At 41.6% G+C, this 18,723-nt stretch overlaps 1 protein-coding gene across 5 annotated transcripts in view; it reads left to right on the forward strand.

The window, feature by feature from the left end:
• The window catches only part of LOC119167769 (SH3KBP1-binding protein 1), a 433,186-nt gene that overhangs the window by 49,783 nt on the left and 364,680 nt on the right, over positions 1 to 18,723 (forward strand). The window contains exons 2-4 of one of the 5 annotated variants that reach the window (XM_075865768.1): positions 16,166 to 16,309; positions 16,620 to 16,723; positions 17,000 to 17,053. The exons of 1 other annotated variant lie outside the window; for it this stretch is intronic. Coding sequence is in view for 1 of the 4 variants with exons in the window: in XM_075865764.1 (XP_075721879.1) it covers positions 17,000 to 17,053 (54 nt within the window). In the remaining 3 variants the exon portion in view is untranslated. Of the gene's footprint in view, positions 1 to 16,165; positions 16,310 to 16,366; positions 16,724 to 16,999; positions 17,054 to 18,723 lie in introns of those variants that run through there. 3 more of the 5 variants (XM_075865770.1, XM_075865769.1, XM_075865764.1) reach the window with 3 other exon arrangements.

The raw sequence follows: 18,723 nt of genomic DNA on the forward strand, positions 1-18,723 counted from the left end.
ATAGGTGAATAATCCGCCCAGAATACTCCAATTCTGCCATGGGCCGCACTGCGCGCGTCGCGTGCATTGAGCTGCTAGACCAAGTCAAAACATTCATGGTGAACAACACCCCACTTATTCTGTCCTTTATACTCTGCTGTCACGAATGATTTCCCAAAATTTCTCATGTTTTATAACCGTGGCTTTCTTTTAAAGGCTTGTAGTCAAAATTGAGAATAACACACACGTTTGGAGCCACCAGTAACCCCTACAACGCTTGACATGCGAAAACAGTTGAGCGAGGTGCTGACAAAGCATCGTAATTTTGGCAGGTTCGGTCACTTGTGGCTTAATTATTGCACAGAAAGTTCTGTAGCTGCTAAAGTGCTGAGATGAAGGTCTAGATGATACAAAAAAACTGTCTGCCTAGGTGGAGCAGTTGTTATGGCACTCAGCTGCTCACCCAAAGGTTGTGGTTCCGATCCCGGCTGTCGAAATGGTTGAGGACCATGTACTGCGTGATGTCAGTGCACGTTAAAGAACACCGGATGGTCAAAATTTCAGGAGCCCTCCACTACAGCGTCTCTCATAATGATATTGTGGTTTTGAGATGCAACATTCTAGATATTATTATTAGATGCAAGCAGATGTCTGGGACACTGAGGAGGTGTGATTGCAAGAAGCGAAAATAGCCGCTTGAAAACTGCTTAGATAACTTTTTACTAATGTTATAATGGCACAGTGTGTGTCAAATGGGTTGCATTGTTAGTGTTCAAAGCGTGGAAGAGAAGCAGGTATTGAGAAAGCATGTCCATGGCACTCCGCCTACCGATTGTGGCATTTAATGACAAATTAAGCTAGGTTGTCACTGCATGAAGATGCTTTTTTTTTTGGGTAAAGCGAATTCTGGCAAAGTTGCCTAAACCATGTGCTCACGGTGTTTTTCGTGCTCCTGACTAATGAATAATGGCGGCGGCTAAGTTGAGGATGTGCGCTGTACATGGTGACTGTTCGCTCGAGAGCTCGGATGGCAGTGCTTTCCGCATCTCAAGGAAAACCTTTATACATCTGGGAATGGCACTGGAGGTAGACGAGGCATTTTTTTCAGAAAGACAGGTGCATCCACGTTTCTTTTGTTGAGATTGCATGCAGCAAACTGTGCACATGTTAGAAAGTGGAAGCAGCACCTGCTACACACAAAGAAAGACTGAGAATACATTCTTCTTGAAGAAAGGCCACAAGAAGGATGTTTTGCTGCAGAAAAATGATTACTACTGTAGATTTATGTGCAATGCAAGCTGAGAACAACCATAAAATGCGTTTAAGCGAGAACACACAGGAAGAATTATTTTAGCCTGTTATATCTCACTAACTTAGTAAATGAGCACATATGATATTAAAACCTTGTCCATAGCGGTAGCACTAGAAGGGCTCTTTGATAAAGAAATTTTCAACAAAATTCAAACCGGAGCTTTTTTGTTTTATTTTTTTATAATTGACTATTCTAAAACAACTATTTTCTTTAAATAGTTTGTGATTTTTATGCTTCTTTTAGAAAAAGTATCTTTTGCAGAAGTATTGCGAAGGCTTTGTTTTTATGTTGACATAGTAATGAAGTTTTGTGTGAAATAGCAAACGGGCCAAGTAGCTTTGAACTTGAAGTTGAAAATTTGATGAAATCTCGACTTTTCAGGATGCTGTGCCACAGTAGGAAGAAAAATAAAAATCTGTCGACTAAAAGTCATCCAGGGGAGAGCTCTGGATGACTACATTTTCTTGAAGTAGGAGTAGAACGGGACTGATAGTGTCTTTTGTTCAAAGTTCACAGAAAGGGCACGCCTACTGGGTGATACCTCTTGTGTGCCACAAGTGGTCTGGGGCATTCTCTTTAATAATAATAATAATAATAATAATTAAAAAAAGGGGGCCAAAAGAATTAGCAGAAAGCCTGAACATTTGAACTGCAATTTGGCCTGCATTCGACGCAAACTCAATGCGTGCAAGTACCTGAGGAGTTTTATTGCTTGTAGCATTGGAGAAGCAAACCCCTTTGTTCGACTAAGCCACGTGATTCTCTCAGTGTTGCACTGCCATTCTGTACGTACCTGGCATCAGCAAAGCACCTGCACGTGTTCTTCGTAGGTGAGATGTGCGAGTTGGTCATGTTCCAAACCACTATGTCTCGAGCTTGTCAATGTCAAAAACGAATTAAGCAAAGGCCCCTGTCGTTGCATACACGATACCGTGGGCAGAGTGCAATTATGTCTACGTGGGTGAAAGTCGGAATATTGAGCTGTGCCTAAAGGAGCACTTGACGAAGCACTTAAAAGATGTGAAAAAAGAAACAAGTTATTTCCAACACCCTCACTGAGCACTGGAAAAGCATCATGACTTCCACTGGAACCAAGCATCACTTATCACTCACGAAATAAGTCCCTGAAGCACTCCCCAATCAGATCAATTATTAAAGTTGATCTAATCATACTCATGTGAAAATGTAATATGTTTGCCAACTAGAATTACATGATTAAGTGAAACCCTGATTGATTTGTGTGTTACTAGCTTTGATAAAAAAGACGTTATTTCTGGAATTTTTGCGAGCGATTTGAGGGACCACCTACCTATTTTCTGCATCTTTCCTTTTAAAAAACAAATTACGTTGATCTCGGGCTAGTCCTGTTCCTTGTCATAGTTTTGATGAAACATCTTTTTCTGCCTTTTGCTGGATGATTAAGCTTGTCGATTGGTCAAATGTCGATTGGTCAAAACCCAAGCATCTTGTATGACAGATTTCTGCAAGAGGTCAAGCATTGCTACAAGGAAGCTTTCCCTAAATGTTATGACAATATACACAAAATAAGGAGAAAAACATGAGTAACAGAAAAGTTACATCAGAAAGTAAAAGCCCGAGATACGTATCATCAATTTATTAATCTAAAAGATTTAGCGCTTTTTAACGAGTACAAGGAAGTGCAAAACAAGTTAAACGCTGACCTCAAAGACGCTCGGGCTGAATATTATAAAAACAGATTTCTTGCTGTTTCCAATGATCCCAAAAAAGTTTTGAACACATTATGTTCTCTAACTGGTCAAGAACAAAATAGTATTCCTAGTACATTGGTGACTGAGGGTGTCTCATACAGTTAAGAGGCTCTGTCGAATAAATTCAATTCATATTTCTTAGTGTCAGGTAGATATTCGTTTTCCGCCAAGCAATTAGATATTGAAAGATGCATACCTTCCTCGTGTATGAATTCTCTATTCCAATCGCCATGTTGTGAACTGGAGGTCTATTCCTTTTTTATGGGGCTAAATAAAAATACTGCTGCCAGTAATAATGAAACCAAAGCTATCCCATTAACTTTTGTTGCAAATTTACTTTTAGTACCTTTACAACTTATTTGTAATAGAGTGCTTGTGACTAGCATTTTCCCAGCCGCTATGAAAACTGCGAGGGTAACAGTCTTACATAAAAAGGCCCTATCTATGATTTTAATAAAACTGGCCGATATCAATGTTACCCTTACTTCAAAAGTGTTAAAACAATAATAAAAACAAGGATAACCAAGTTTCTTGATGATCATGAATTACTTGCCAGCGGGCAATTTGACTTTCGAGCAAATAAACCTACAGAAATGGCATTACTTGGCTTTAAAGAGTGAATCACTAAAGATATAGACAGCAAGGAATTCACCCTGGGAATATTTTTAGACTTTCGTAATGCATTGGACTCAGTTAAGTAGGATATTCTGTTAAAAAATTTACCGTATTATGGCATTCGAGGTATTGCTCTAGAGTTAGTATGTAGCTATTTAAACAGACAGGTTACAATATATATGTGTTCACGGGTATAATTTGCAGTTAAAAGTAATAACACTAGGTGGGCCTCAGGGTTCTATACTGGGCCTTATTTTTTATTATTTATATAAATGATATTGTTCACATGCCAGTGGCTTCCTCTAAACTTATGTATGCAGACGATTTAAGCTTGTTTTCTCAGGCAGCTGCTTAAAAAATCTAGAGAAGAAAGCCAAAAAGTGCCTGGTCTCACTCTCTTACTGGCTAAACTCGAACCAACTACAATTGAATGCTAGTAAAACTAAATTATTTTATTTGTGAGCAAAAAGAAAGTGGAAAGATTATAAGATTTCTCTGTGGTTTGAAAGTAATTAAATCCAACGAGTACCTCTGTTTAAATTTTTAGGTGTACTTTTCAATGAGCATCTGAGCTGGTCACCTCAAATAAATAAAGTACACATCAATATGTCTCGATCGATTTCTGTTTTAAACAAACTTAGGTTCATAGTTCCAAACTGGTTAAAGCTCCAGTTATATTATTCTTTAGTTCATTCCCATCTACATTACTGTCTTTTGATTTGAAGGACAACTTCAAAAACCAAGCAGGCTGTTAGTTTTACAAAAAACTACCTGGAAAATCTGCTACCTAGAAAATCGCTACCTAGAAAATCTGCAACCTAGTGAACATACTCCTCCATTTTTCGGCAAGCTTCTGATACTTGCTGTCTACCAATCATACAATCTTAAACTCAGCTTATATGTTATTGATGAAATGGGAAACATCGTTGGCAGTTATATAGAGCATTGCTACCCAAGCGATACTCCGTATGATCTACGCTTTGATCGTTTTCGATTGCCTATATTCAGAGCAACTTACGGTATGCAAACATTATCGTATGAAATATCCTATCTACTCCACAAAAATAGCTACGTTCGTGAACTTTTGGAAAAACATAATACTAAAAACGGTGTGAAGAAAAAAAGTCAATATGTATTTGGTTTCTTGTAATGAGCCATAATTGTATTATATATAAATATTTCATGTGTCTTTCGTACTTTCTTATATTTGATAAAAGTAGCTCATTTTCTTTCAAGTGCATTTCTGTATAGTACTTGGTAATCCTGTCTAAAATTTCTCATGGTTTCATTTCTTCATATTTTTTTATCTTGCTACTGCAGATTGGTGATGAATGTAATGCGTTATTTTATAACATATGCTTGGACATGTGTTATATTTTTTGAATTTGATTTTTGTGTCCCCTCATCCAAAATAAGAATGAAATTTATATATTTGTTCCACTTCAGCTGAGCAAATGTATGGGTGGAGAGACCTTAGTCAGGTAGAGCTAATCTTTCTTGAGTCCCTTCAACCTAGGCAAATCTTCGTTTTTGTCTAAATAAACAGTGAATGAATGAATGTGGTATAAATAACAGGCTAACTGTGTTTCGCGTAAGTAACCTCGACGGAAGCTATCTTGGTACTCATAAATAATGTTGTGGTCTTTTAAATAGTTAATGATTTCAGTGTGAATGACATGTTCTAGTGACTTGCAAATGGTACTGGTTAGAGAAATGGCGTGGTAGTTTAATAGATCAGTGCAGTCTCCGGATGGGTATTACTTTTGCTACCTTTTAGTGGCTCAAAACAGTGTTAGTAGATAGAGACTGTGAGAAGAGTGTGCACAATAATGGTGATAAGCTAGGAGACAAATTTTTGAACACTTTGTTATTAATGCCATTGTGATCGGCTGCTGAAGAACTTTTAAGTTTAATAAGTATAGGAGGCAATTCCTGCCTCTCTAATAATTACTTCAGGCATTTACACATCGATGAGATTGACAAGGAAGGGTAATAATGTGGGAACTTCATGTGTAAATGATTATGAGAAGGCATTGTTCAATAGATCCACACATTTTGAGTCGTGATCTATATTGCCCTGCTCATTAATAAGCGTTATGTCAGGGTAGCTCTTAGGGTTTGTTACATGCTAGAAATGCTGAGTATTGTTAGTGACCATCGAGTACAAGTCATGAGCAAAAAAATGTTTTCTCAATGATTTCAAGAGCGACTGATATTGCTTGTCGCAAACCTTGTACTGGGGCCAGGAATAGGAGAGTCAGTTTTTATCCCTTGAACAATATAAATGCTTTTCCTTACTGTTAAGGCATCGAAGCTTTATAGTAAACCAGGGTGCTGTCGAAGAGCAGGCTATTTTTGTTTGTGGAATGAAATGATCGATCGGGTCAGTAAGAGTGGTTTTAAACATTGACCAGTTATGTTCAATTGTTCGAGCTTCGTAGTTATTAACTAAAACTAAGGTAAACGCATAAAGCTCAGAGTTTATGCTGCCGAAATCGACTGTTATAGCGTCATACATGTTTATTAGAAACAGTGACGTCTTGGAAAAAAAAAAAAACTGTCAAAGTGCCTGCTATGATGTCATGATCAGAAAGCCCATCTTGAGTTAAGGTGAAAGCACATCTCAGGATCATTTCTTAAAAAAAGATCTAAAATATTGGCTGATCTAGCCAAAGATCCTGTGGTATGGGTGATAAGCTCTCTCAAGGGATAGTCGAGGCATGGCTGCAAAATATCACGAGCCTCCAATAAGTAGGTTGTTGTGGAAAAGTTATCCCAGTCGATATCAGGGAAATTAATATCACCAAAAATTAGTAAGTGTCAAGGAAAAATAAGACACAACGCTCTTATGGTGGGCTGACTGTTCTTATTCTACATAGTTTTCCTCTGCTTCACGCTGGCCGAGCATGAGAGCCAAAGCTCCGTCACCGTTTTTTATTATTACACTCGGCCATGATTGCGAGCGGCCACCACTGGCAGCAATGCTTCTGGTGTACGGCACTGGCTGCAGCGCAGCGGTCGGTCCCGGCCACGCTGGGACCCTGCTTGAGGATCTGCCGAAAGTGGGTCTGGTGGGAGACCCTGGCTAAATCACAGTGTTCGGTCTTGGCCACACTGCGACATCATACAAACTGCAGAATGTTCATTGGGAGGCCATGTTTGGCGTTGTCACGAAGGCAATCGAAGATTCGGCATGCTCGAAAAAGGATGCGGTGCAACCTCTCAGGGGGCACCGTAGCTGGAAAGGTCTTTCGGTGCTTCTCTTCGGTTGCACTTGCATGACTGTCAACACCAAGACGACGGTCAGGACATTTGTCAGGTACCTTCTGCGTGTTTGGAAAAACTGCAAAATCATGTTCTACAGCTTAGTCCTGCACGCTATCGACTGGATGCTTGCTCTTGTTTTCATCGACGCCTGATGGCTCTGCAAGTTGTGTGGGCGACTCTTTGGGAGCTGGTGTTGCCAAGTCTAACGCAGGTTTTTTGGTGATCGATATTGCATGAGCAGGCAGTGCGAATAGTAGCAGGAGAATTTTTTCCGCTCGTCTTGGGAAACCTTCTTGCTGAACACATGCGTGTTGGTTGCCTTGTAACCCATCTTGTCCATCTTGCGAGACAGGTGCATTCTGGCATCTTCCAGGTGGCTATCTCGAGTAGATGTGGTCGCCACAACGCTGTTGGTCCTATTCGTAGAAAAGGGGCCTGAGCATTCAAGCAGAAAATGCGTTTGAAGTTGCCGATAGTTTAATTCAGATGGACCTTTGCAGACATTAGTAATGGTGGCCGTCGATTTGTTCGACTTATCGATTGACAGCAGGCCTTGTACGAGTGGAGCCGGCACCTTTTGGTCACCAAGGGAGATGAACGTGGGCTACACTTTGACAAATTCTGTGAAGGAAATGTGGTCTCAGCTTCTGGACATTATGGTCCTGTGTCGATCACCGGCGCAGTCTCGCAATACTGCCCGAGTTCAGTGTTGGTATGAGAGCAGGGCTCATTAAGCTGCGCTCCACAGTAGCATCTCAGAGGTCGTGGCTTTCGAGAGCGCCATCCTTGGTAGCAGCGAGGCTGGAATGCACGAAGGCAGGCAGGTCGTACTGAATCCATCCAAAAACACCGATAAGACATGCTCCAGCCCGCCCAAGACTGCTGCCTCACGCCTTCAAACTTGTGTCACGCCGCGGCACTATTTCGGAGTCAATCAATGGCTACGCACTGTTTTGGTTGATCCGTCCAAGCCTTGCGAGCTTAGAGAGCGTTAATATTCGCTACCCAGTTGTCAGCGTCGTCCTGAAAGCCACGGAACTTCGATATGTTGCGGGCGGCCGAGTATTTTGACATGGCAGGTGAAGCTCTGGAGAGCGACGATGCCAAGAAACACAGTTGCTTTGAGAGTTCTGTGAGGGAACGCCGAAGCTTTCGATGATTCTCGGGTGGGCTGGCCTCGAGTTTTTGTGATGCGGCCACAACCAACAGGGCCTTGAGTGTGCACATAGCTGGCAATGCGGCCGATGGCGGCTTAGAACTGGACGCTAGCAAGGCGTCAGTCGTGGCGTGATGTTGTGCAATTGTGTGCTGCAGCTCTGCCGCGCTGTCGGATGATTCGATTGGAAACACAGGGCCGGCATTTGCAGAGGATACAGCGACTCTGATCCTCATGGTGGGAGAAGGCAGGACCAAAGATGCATGAACGGCGTCCTTTGAAGATCCAGTATTGGTCAAAATCGAGGAAATGTGACCATACCACTGGAAGCGCTAACGGCGTTCCCAGGCATGCGGACCCCTATGTGATGTCTGTCAGGACCTAGTACTGTGGCGTCAATGAAGTGATGTTGAGCCTCAGAGGAGGCCTGGATGCCATCCGCGAACGGTGCTTGAAATGCCGACAGGTTGCCAGGTATGGGGGAGGCATGTACACCATCCCTGGGCGAGAGGAGCCTGTGCACAAGGTTGGTGCGAACTATCACGTTGCCGAACAGGTTTCCCAGAACCACAACGAAGGCCTGGATGCCGTCCATAGGTGGTGGAATCGACGATTGCTGCGATGGTTGCCTTGCAGGTTTCATCATAAAGGAAGTGTGACGGTGTTCCTCAGGAAGGTGCGTGACCTCAAGCTGGCAGCTGAGGTTCGCCAAAGCTTTTCGACGACTGCGCTGTTGTCAGAGAGAAATGAGACAGAACGCTCGTATGGCTGGCCAGCTGTTCTAATTTCAGCGCGAGAGCCAAAGCTCTGTTGCAGCTTTTTGTAATTACACAAGACAGAATTAGGAAAAAGGAGCAGTAATAGTTTCAAGAAGTCATTTTGAATGTTAGTGTACAGGAATGTAATAAGGCCTTGAGTGTCATTCTTCCGCAATATGGATCTAGTCGGCAGATTGGTGGCATGGTTACATGATACTGGTCATTGTGCGGCTTGTTTTTACACTTTCGTTGTGCAGTTCAGATCACTGTCCCTTACATAAACATCATTATATACAAACAACTTGTTAAACGTGAGTTGCGTGGGATCACTTTCCTTCCTAATTCAGTTTGAATATTGTAGAAAATTGTGCCACTTGTTTCGCACAGTTTCGAAGTAATCATGCGAGATGCTGAACAGTTTACCTTTCAGTTTGTAAGCACAGCCTACCATTGTCTCGATTTTATTTGTCATTGAAAAACTTTGCAATAATTACTGGCTTTTTACCGTTAGCAAAGCAGCCTAACCTTTGTACTCTTGCTATGGATGACACTTTCAATCCAAGATGGTTACCACAAAATTCATGAACCAAATGCTCAGATGTTTGCCATCTCTGATTCTGTTCAGAGTTTGGAAGCCCATAAAACAGCAATTTGCACCTACAGGAGCGGTTGTCTAAATCAGCGACCTTGTCTTCTATTTTGGAAATATTCAATATTGTGTTGTGCTAGAGTGCCTAGTAACCTCCCCTGACAAAGAATGTGAAGTTATCTTATGCTCAAAATCATCGAGTTGACTTTGAAGTTTAAAAAGCTGCTCTTCGTAGATGAGGGGGATTTTTTCAGAAGCATCAAAGTAAATCTTGGCTTCAAGTTCAAAAACACTCTGAGGTGATTGTTCCAGTTCACTTTTTAGATTAATATGAATTTGTAGCATCTTGTTGAAAGATTCAAGAATACCTGTACTGCTTGAATCTAGTCTCTGGACAGTATTGAATACCAAATCAAGCTTTTCTTCTTGAGATTTAGTCATTAGACCCACCCTCGACATCACCCTCAAGCAGTAATAGGCGCCACAGATGCGTAACACAGTCGCGGACACACTTTACTGAGTCGGGTGGTCACGACAGCGCTAATAAAAACACATCATCGTTGCAAAAAGGATAAGCACCATTTAAACTAGCCTGCACAAGCATAAAACCTGAGCGTGGCATCATAATAATTGTGGTGTCGTGGCCCAAAGGGATTTTGAAGTGGGTGTTCTTTACTAATAGGCTTCCGGTAGATGCAGTTTTATATTGCCAGCCGGATAGCACACTTGTATCTGGAAGGGTGGTTGACAAAGTAACAGACTCTAGCATCGGCCGCATGCCGAGCACACTCCTTTCAGAATGGTGTCTTTATTAGGCTCGGTGTTCACCGGTGGATAATTCAGGCACTGTGGTACGACGGACGACCTTGGGCCAGACGTCGCCTACACCACCACCACCTGCACAAGCATGAAAAATGAGCATGGCATCTCAACAGTTGCAATGTTATGGCCCTGAGATACACTGCAAAGTGATCTTTCCAGATCACTTTGCAGTTGCAGTGTATCTTAGTTGCAGCGGACGGAGGCTGGCAGAAAGAATGAGCGACAGCTACGCTGACAGTATGGGAGATGGTTACAGCTTGAGTATTGCTTGCATGCTTGCATGCCAATTTCTGTACCAAGCATAAACAAGTGCTCAGACGGTTGGTACTGGAGTATGGCCACTAGCAAGGGTTAAAACATAGCAAGCCAGAGGGCCGCATTTGCTGTCGCTTCACGTGAACAAGCAGGCCACTCCACATTCATTGGGGCAGGAAAGTTGCTCAGTGCAGCGTGGCAAGTACGCAGTACTGTTCTCAGAAACTCAGGGACACTTCATCTTCATTGCGTATGGCAGCTCCCCATGGCATGTCTGCTCCCAAAGGCAGTGGGAGTATCGAACAGGCATCACAGGCACCACAGGGCACCACAGGGAAAATACACAAAAATGTGCCACTAGCACGTATTCGTGGCAAAGGCTTATGGTGACATTCAGCAAAGGAAAAGGTTCCTTGCAACTGTGCTGTATACTTTCACGATCAGTGACCCAATTAGGCAAAACTGTGCGCTTTGGTAAGTGTGGCTTGGCATAGTACGACCACGCATGAACACACTGCACTGCTCTACGGCCAAGCATTCGGAAGGGCAATGTGTAGTAAGCACTCGCCACTGGCACAAGGCCACAAGGCACCATTAGTGAACTTCAAGGGAGCCCAAATGAACCGATAGATGGAAAAGAAACGTATGTGCCTACTCTACACTGTCCAGAGAAAAAGTCTTCCCGCCACGCACGAACGTCTCGCCAGCACTCTGGCAGTCATTCAAAACAGAGGTCGTTAAACTAACTAATATGTCCCTTTTAAAACTTTGTACACAGATTTGAACACACCCCTGTATTTTCGGTACCTTAAAAGATTATCTAATAAAAAATTGGGACTATTTTGTGGTTAGCAAAAAAAGATTGCTAACCACTGACTACTGGCCTCGTACAAAGCAGCTGCTATATGTTTATCTGAAGCCATCAATTGTGCTAAGTATCATTTCTTTTATTCTACGCTTCCTACTTTATTGAAAACTAATCCAAAGCCATTTTGGAGCACAGTTAAACCCAAAGATGGCATAATGCTGTGCCTTGTTGATGAATTCGCTAATATTCGTTCCTAAACATTATTGCGCTTTATTACTTAATGAAACATTTGCTTCCTCCTTCGTCTCTAGCAGTAACGATCACCCGTACATAGACTTTACTAACTATCCTCTTGTCGATCTTCTTACATTGGACGCGGCTGGCATTGCAGTGATTATTAATAACAACTTGAAAGTTCATCCTCATGGAGAATCGACACCATCAATTTTTAATTCTTTCACAATATTGATACATAACAGCCGCTAAACACGGCTGCATGAAAGAGGAGGACGAAGTGAGTTTTCGTTTGATGCTGGTCTGGCGCCATCTTGCTCGTCGAGTTCTGTGCGCTGTAAATAGATCATTAAACAAGTTACTCGTAACATTATGAAGGAATATGGCACAATAATGTTAGGTTGCATCTTCACTAAATCACTATACAAGATGGCTGTCTACCTACGGACTGGAAGACAGCCAAAGTTATCCCACTTCATAAGTCTGGTGACAGACATAATGCCCGCAGCTTCCGACCTATTTTGTTGGACCTATGTTGATTTTAATTGTAAAATATGTTGTTTTGGGGTTAATTTGCCCTTGGGCTAGCCGAATGCTGCACTTTGTTTTGATTATTGTGGAATTTTCATCAATTTTTGTGGTTTCTGCATTTTTTGCTGTAATACATATTACTTTTCTGATGCAGCTATACTCGGTGCAGCTGTGTATGTTTTGTGTCTTGCAAATGTACTTCTTTTATTTTTCTTTTTTTTTACACAAACTTATGTAAACTTATGTAAACCTGCAAATTTTCATGTTCTTTCCTTGTATCCCCACCCTCATTATAATGCCTGTATGGGCGCTGCGGGTATTAAATAAATAATATTAATAAATAACCGATAGCGTCTACAATATATGGGTTGCGAATGACAAGTATGGGGCCCTTACACTATCGAAAAGCACAGTGGGTGGCTCTGGCAAAATATAAATAATGAGTACCGCATGCGGCGTTCAGGCTAACATGCACAAGCAAAAGCATCAGCATGAGCAACGCTGTCATTGTTGAGCCGGTGCCACGCCCCAGAGACACATTAAAATGCCGGTGTATTTGCAGGCTGTAGCTTTGCACAGCGATGTTCCAGGGCTCGTTGGCTGGTATCGGGCATTGTCCAGAAGAAGAAGCACTTATGATCTGTGCGTCACTTATGTCGTTGCCTCCTTCGATTCCTTTCCAAGAAGTATAGGTGATGGAAGAATCGTCAGCTGAAGAGGCAGCTTTTCAAGATTCATCCTGCCAATTTGCAAAGCAAGGGCAGGAAACTGAAGTGACGAGAACCTGCACAAGCAAAAGCATCCGCGTAAGCGACACAGTCATAGTCGAGCTGGTGCGATGTTCTGATGTATTTGTAGGCTTACTAACCCTCTTTCCTGGTCTGATTACATTGACTATGTAATATCTAAGTCTAATCGCACGCTATTAAACATAACTTTTTGTAGCCCCATCATCTTTAAAGAAACATATATTTATTAGGCATATTCGTCCTGTGTTAGGGCACGCCTCATTCATACAGGACCCTGGGCAAATAACGTTAACAAACAAGCTAGAGGCTGTTCAGAATCACTCACCATGTTACATCTTATCAAATTATCATCGAGCATCTAATGTATCTGCCATGAAAGCTTCCCTTAAACTTGCATCAATTGCCATGTGCAAAAAGCTTGCATGCCTATATATATTATCAATATATAAATATATTATCACAACAACATTTCATTAATTCATTTATTCCGAAGTCACGTTTTATACAGCCTGAACCTTTCTTATCATCTCGTTTTGAAAAGTATGCATTCCTCGTAGCAACATGTTGACGCACTCCGATTCATTTCTTCGAAAAATATGCTGTGACTGGAATCACCTGTCCACATCCCTCGTCAACATTACTAAGTGTGACACATTTCGCAATGTATTAGATACGTCACTTTGACTTCACTACATGCTTACATGAGGCCGCAACCTCTTTATTTCGTTTTGTTTCTGCTTTCTTATGTATATACTGCGCTTTTTTAAGAACTTGTTATATTTTTCTGCTTTCCTGATTTTCTCTAATGATTGTATTTCAGATGTCTCAGTTGGAATGTTATCTTCAATTTTGTTGTTGTTGGGGGGGGGGTTGCTTCTCCCCTCTATAATGCTGTAAAGCCTTGCGAGTACAATAAATTTTTAAAAATAATAATATATAAAAAGAACACCTTCTTGCGATGAGTCCGTTGATGAGATCTGGTGATAGGTGAGGGAGGCTAAAATCACACCTGCTTGCCTATCGCAATAGGATCACAGAGGAGAGAAGATGCGTGATTAGAAATGTGGGACAGCAGAATAGGTGAAAACCCATGCAGTGGCAGCGGGCAAGCTTCAATCTATTTATTTATTTATTTATTTATTTATTTAAAGATACCTTACAGGCCCTTGTTGCAGGGCATTGTGTAAGGGGGGTTACAAAGGGTGAGTGTCGCGACAAAACCGTAAGGAAACATCAAACTTTGAAAGAACTCAACAAAAAATGACGCGTTATATGTCACTAAAGAGAGAATGTACAAAAAGTCATTTGAAGTTACACATCGGAACATTGCTGGTGGGAGGAGAACAAATATCCGCAATACACTTACTAAAAAACACCTAGCACACACGTAGCCAAAAATATTTTAGAGCAGCGTGCAGAAAGCAATTTGTTCTTGTTTAAGAAATACAGGATAATAAAGGGCGATAAGAGAGTTTTCCTCGTGTGTATAAGAACATTATAAAGTAGGAAAATCCAGGCGGTCACAAAGTGTGAAAAAAAAAAAAAAGCGCGTGCTCTTTACTGAACGAACACAAGGCCCTAAGCTGTAAGCGGGAGGAAATGGAAAAAAACGAATGAATATAATTACACTGGAACGATACAGGAGGTGCAACAAATACTTGTAAAAAGGAACCAATCGAAGTGTCTATGACTGAAAGAAAGAGTGAAGAAGTTGTCTGAATTTTTCGGGGTCTGATTGATATGCAATGTCATTCGAGAGATCATTCCACAAGCGGATCACGCGAGGAAGAGCCGATGAGTTAAAGGCGTCCGTTGACCCATATAATCGCGTGAAACTTAAGTTATTATGCAGCCTACGAGATGTAACGCAAGGTTTATCGAGTTGAAATGGGAATGGTTTGTTACTGTAAACATACTTATGGAAGAGGCATAGGAGAGAAATATCCCGCCGAGTACTCAACAGTTGAAGAGAAAGGCAAAGTTTAATTTCCGTTATGCTGCTATGGTAGTCAAAATTTTGTGAGATAAATCGGGCTGCCCTATTTTGAATAGCTTCAAACATGTTGATTAAGTAATTTTGGTATGGGGACCAGATCGATGCGGCGAATTCAAGTTGTGGGCGAACGAAGGTCTGATAAGCTAGCTGCCGAACATGGGATGGACAGCTATGCAAGTTGCGGCGTAAGTAACCCAATGATTTTGAAGCTTTCGCACAAATGGTGGTGATATGGTGTGACCAAGAAAGATTTGGTGTGAAATGAATACCGAGGTACTTGTAGGATGATGCGTGCGACAGAGGGTAGTCATCAATTATGTACGAATGGCTAGAAATATGTTGCTTGCGTGTAAAACACATAATTTTGCACTTCTGCTTGTTTAGCGACATAAGCCATTTTTTGCACCAGTCATTAATCTTGTTGAGGTCATTTTGCAGTGTTAGGTGATCATCGGTACAGGTTATTGAGCGATATATAATGCAATCATCGGCGAAAATTCGCATGCGAGATGAGGTGCTGATTGGCAAATCGTTAATATAAATTAAGAACAGCAGGGGGCCAACAAGTTACTACATTGAGGTACTCATCAATTACCTCAAATTGAACATATTGAAGTAAATGTTCCTATTATGATTCATATGTTTTTCTTCATCACTCGTGGTTCAGCACCCAAACAGGGTGGGGAAAAGTGCTCCCACCCTTGTAGTAAAGGTTGTGTCGCAACACAATGCTCACACAGCAGGAATTAGGTCTACACAGGATTCATGTGGGCATTGCTTCTGAGTTGAGAGATCTGGAACATAGATGGCAGTTGACACTGTAGTCTCTCAAACCATGTGACGCCATTTGGCCAATAGCAACGTGGTATCAGCCACCGACAACAGAAAAGAGACGCACTTTTTTTCTTATCATATTGCTCATTTACGACTTTCTGGGGCTTTAGTAAAACAAAGATTTTTTTATCAACTTTCCATAGCTTGTGTGGTTGATAGATGTATGGAATAATTTAGTAGTTTTCTCCATTGCAAGCATTGGGATAAACTTTACATTTTGTCACAATGCTTGCAATGAAAAAAAAAAAAACTAATAAATCTGATGATGATCTAAACTACTAAGCTCTGATGCTGACCTTTTTGCTTGCATTGGTTTCAGCTCTCGCTTGTGGCAACCTTTGTGTCTACATCTCTATTACGAGCCACTTACCCTATTTTATTGGCGTTACTTACATTTTACTGGTGTTATTACTAAACACATGTCACATTCTTGTATTTGTGTCAATAAAAAATATGAAATCTAAAATTTGAAATCTGCATAATGAGAATGGGCCTCTCAGCTCAGTTTCTAATTTGTTACAGTCTTGTAGCATTTCAGATGTCAATGGATGCTTGGCTGGAACTTCCAGTGAATAATGGTTGCACACTTTCTACTACTTAAAAATGTTGCTTGATTCTACATAGTGCCTGGTAGCTACTGCAATATACTGCAGTGTTGCAGGTTCAAATAACAGGTGAGTCGTTTGCATTTGATGGGGATTCACAAAAAAATGTTTGTGGTGCCCCTGAACCACCCAGAGGTCAAAATTTAGTTGTGGTGTGGCAGTTGTGCCTAAGTCTGTAATGAAGACGTAATCATAAGAATTTTTCAAAACGGTGCCATAATAGCAGAGTTAGATTTGTTTCACTTTCTCATTCGCTCATTTGCTTGTCTCTCCTTAAGTGTGGGATGGGGCTAGTTTGTGTTCTATTATTAAACTGTGTTCCATTATTAAAAATTTTAGACAACAAAACCTTTGCTTTTTCTTTTCACCATGCGAGAAGGAAGAGCAGTAAACAAGCGCACCTGTGAGCAGACATTGTAAGTTACGACCAGATGTGTGGATGTCATGCCGAATGTAAGGATTGCCAAAAGGGGTGGAAAGGAGGTGAGATTGTTTTTTTGGAATTTAAGGGGTGCCTGCATCTCCTAGTGCTGCTGCATTTGGCATTGTGGATCATGATAGCATTCTCAACTTGATGTGCACGTTTTCTTCAATTGGTAAATAATAATTGGAGATGGGCCCTTCAAGTGTGCATAGCAGACCTGGGATGACTTACAAACATGTGTAATATGTTTTTAATCCTCAAGAGTGTTGCGAGCAGTAGAACCCTTCTTGTTGAAATTCATACACTTGAGCCTACCAGCACGGTTCCCTCCCTAGGTTTGCCACCTCCAGGCAGACGCTGACATGGGTGCCGGACTCCTTCTTCACGAGGTGAGTTCATTTTATGCCACAAAGAGGTGCTATGCACTTGCATTATATTTGTTTAAGGTGGGACTAGAGAATGCTTAGGTTTATCATGAAATCATCATATCTAGTGGTCAATCTCATCACCAGTTAATGAAGCATAAGCAGTATATGATTCGTCCATCTTCAGTTGTTCTGTTAAGCTTTCATTAACTTGCCTGTGATGTTATTCTTAGCTCTATGTGCCCTGGTAGCTTAACAGGTACTGTGCCTCGCTGGGAATCTTGAGGATGCAAGCTTGATTGCTGCTCAAGTGGGCTGAATTTCAATAGGGGCTACACATGTACTCTGGGTGGTCGAAAGTAAACACTGCAGTTTGTCTCATAATCACATTGGGGTGTGCCCTAGAATGTTTTCTCTTTTGATGGAAGCTGGGGTATGTTGCATATAGTGGGGGTATCACCCTATAAGGACTTATCTTGTGCAGTGCTTTCTAATTTTTACCTTGGCTGGATATGCGGGCCCAAATCCTTGAGACCACAATATGCTTACTGGAAGTCGAAGCATTCATGTCTGAAAAACACCTCGGGCAAGACAGGCCAGATGGAAGTGGGGTCAGCAATGATTTTATTTCAGTGTTCGTATTTGCTTCGTGGCCTTTGGTATATTACCATGCTTCGCGTTGGTGACACTCAGTTGTGCATCGCTGTCAATGAAGCCAAAGTGATGGCTGCATGAATGTCTAAAAATAGGACTGCAAACCATGTGCAGGAATAAATGCATGGGAACTGTATTTTTGCAACGTTGCGCAGAAAGGGGTGGGCGGAGAAAGGTCATCCATCAGTGGTAAAGACCCACTGATGACATGAGACTGGCTAAGATATTTATATGACTATATTAATTACATTCATATTTGGACCTGCTCAATCTGAGCTCCCATTTTATCGAATGGGGTTGCAGGAGTACATCCTTGATGCCAACAGAATAAAGGCAGCATAAAGAATTTTCAGTAACAGCATCTTTCTAGCACTGCACTCTCATAGAAAAATGATCCCCAAAGTCATGTGTTTGAAGCTGGTAATAGCAGCAAACTTTAGCTATGGTGTACTGGAATGTGGGGCAGTGGTGGTCGCTTTTGTCATGACGCCACCAGTAGGGCGCCATCATCGAACGGTGTGCTGAGTACGCGTAATTCAAGCTTTCATTGCCGACCTTTGTGCAGATTTTGAGTAAAGTAGTGATATAACACGACTGAAATTGAAAGGAAATTAAAAGTATCTGTAAGATTAAAACACGTCCAACACATATGGATGCATTAATGAGATTAATAATGCTGCTTCTACGTAGTCGAGCGCGCACAATTCCCATCACAGAATAGGGACCTACATCCTCTGCTAGCTTACTGTTTTAACTGCAGAAGGGATAAAAAAGCACATCGCCATTTGTTTGATCTATGTCCACCCCTGCCTAGCTATCACACTAATTTGAAGTCATGCGAGGAAACAAACAAGGAGGCTCTGACCATAGAGTTTCCTAAAATGAACTAGAGGGGACTCTGGCATTGCAGTCGTTCAGCGACCATGGAAATGACGGGTAGTACACAGATTTGCCTAGTCTTCGCACTTGCGGGCGGCGAATCCTACTTGCGGCTTCGTTTATTGCTGGTTTTGGTTTCATTTTGAAGGAAAGACCGAACT

Source organism: Rhipicephalus microplus, chromosome 6 (assembly GCF_043290135.1).
Source record: "Rhipicephalus microplus isolate Deutch F79 chromosome 6, USDA_Rmic, whole genome shotgun sequence".
Classification (NCBI taxonomy): domain Eukaryota; kingdom Metazoa; phylum Arthropoda; class Arachnida; order Ixodida; family Ixodidae; genus Rhipicephalus; species Rhipicephalus microplus.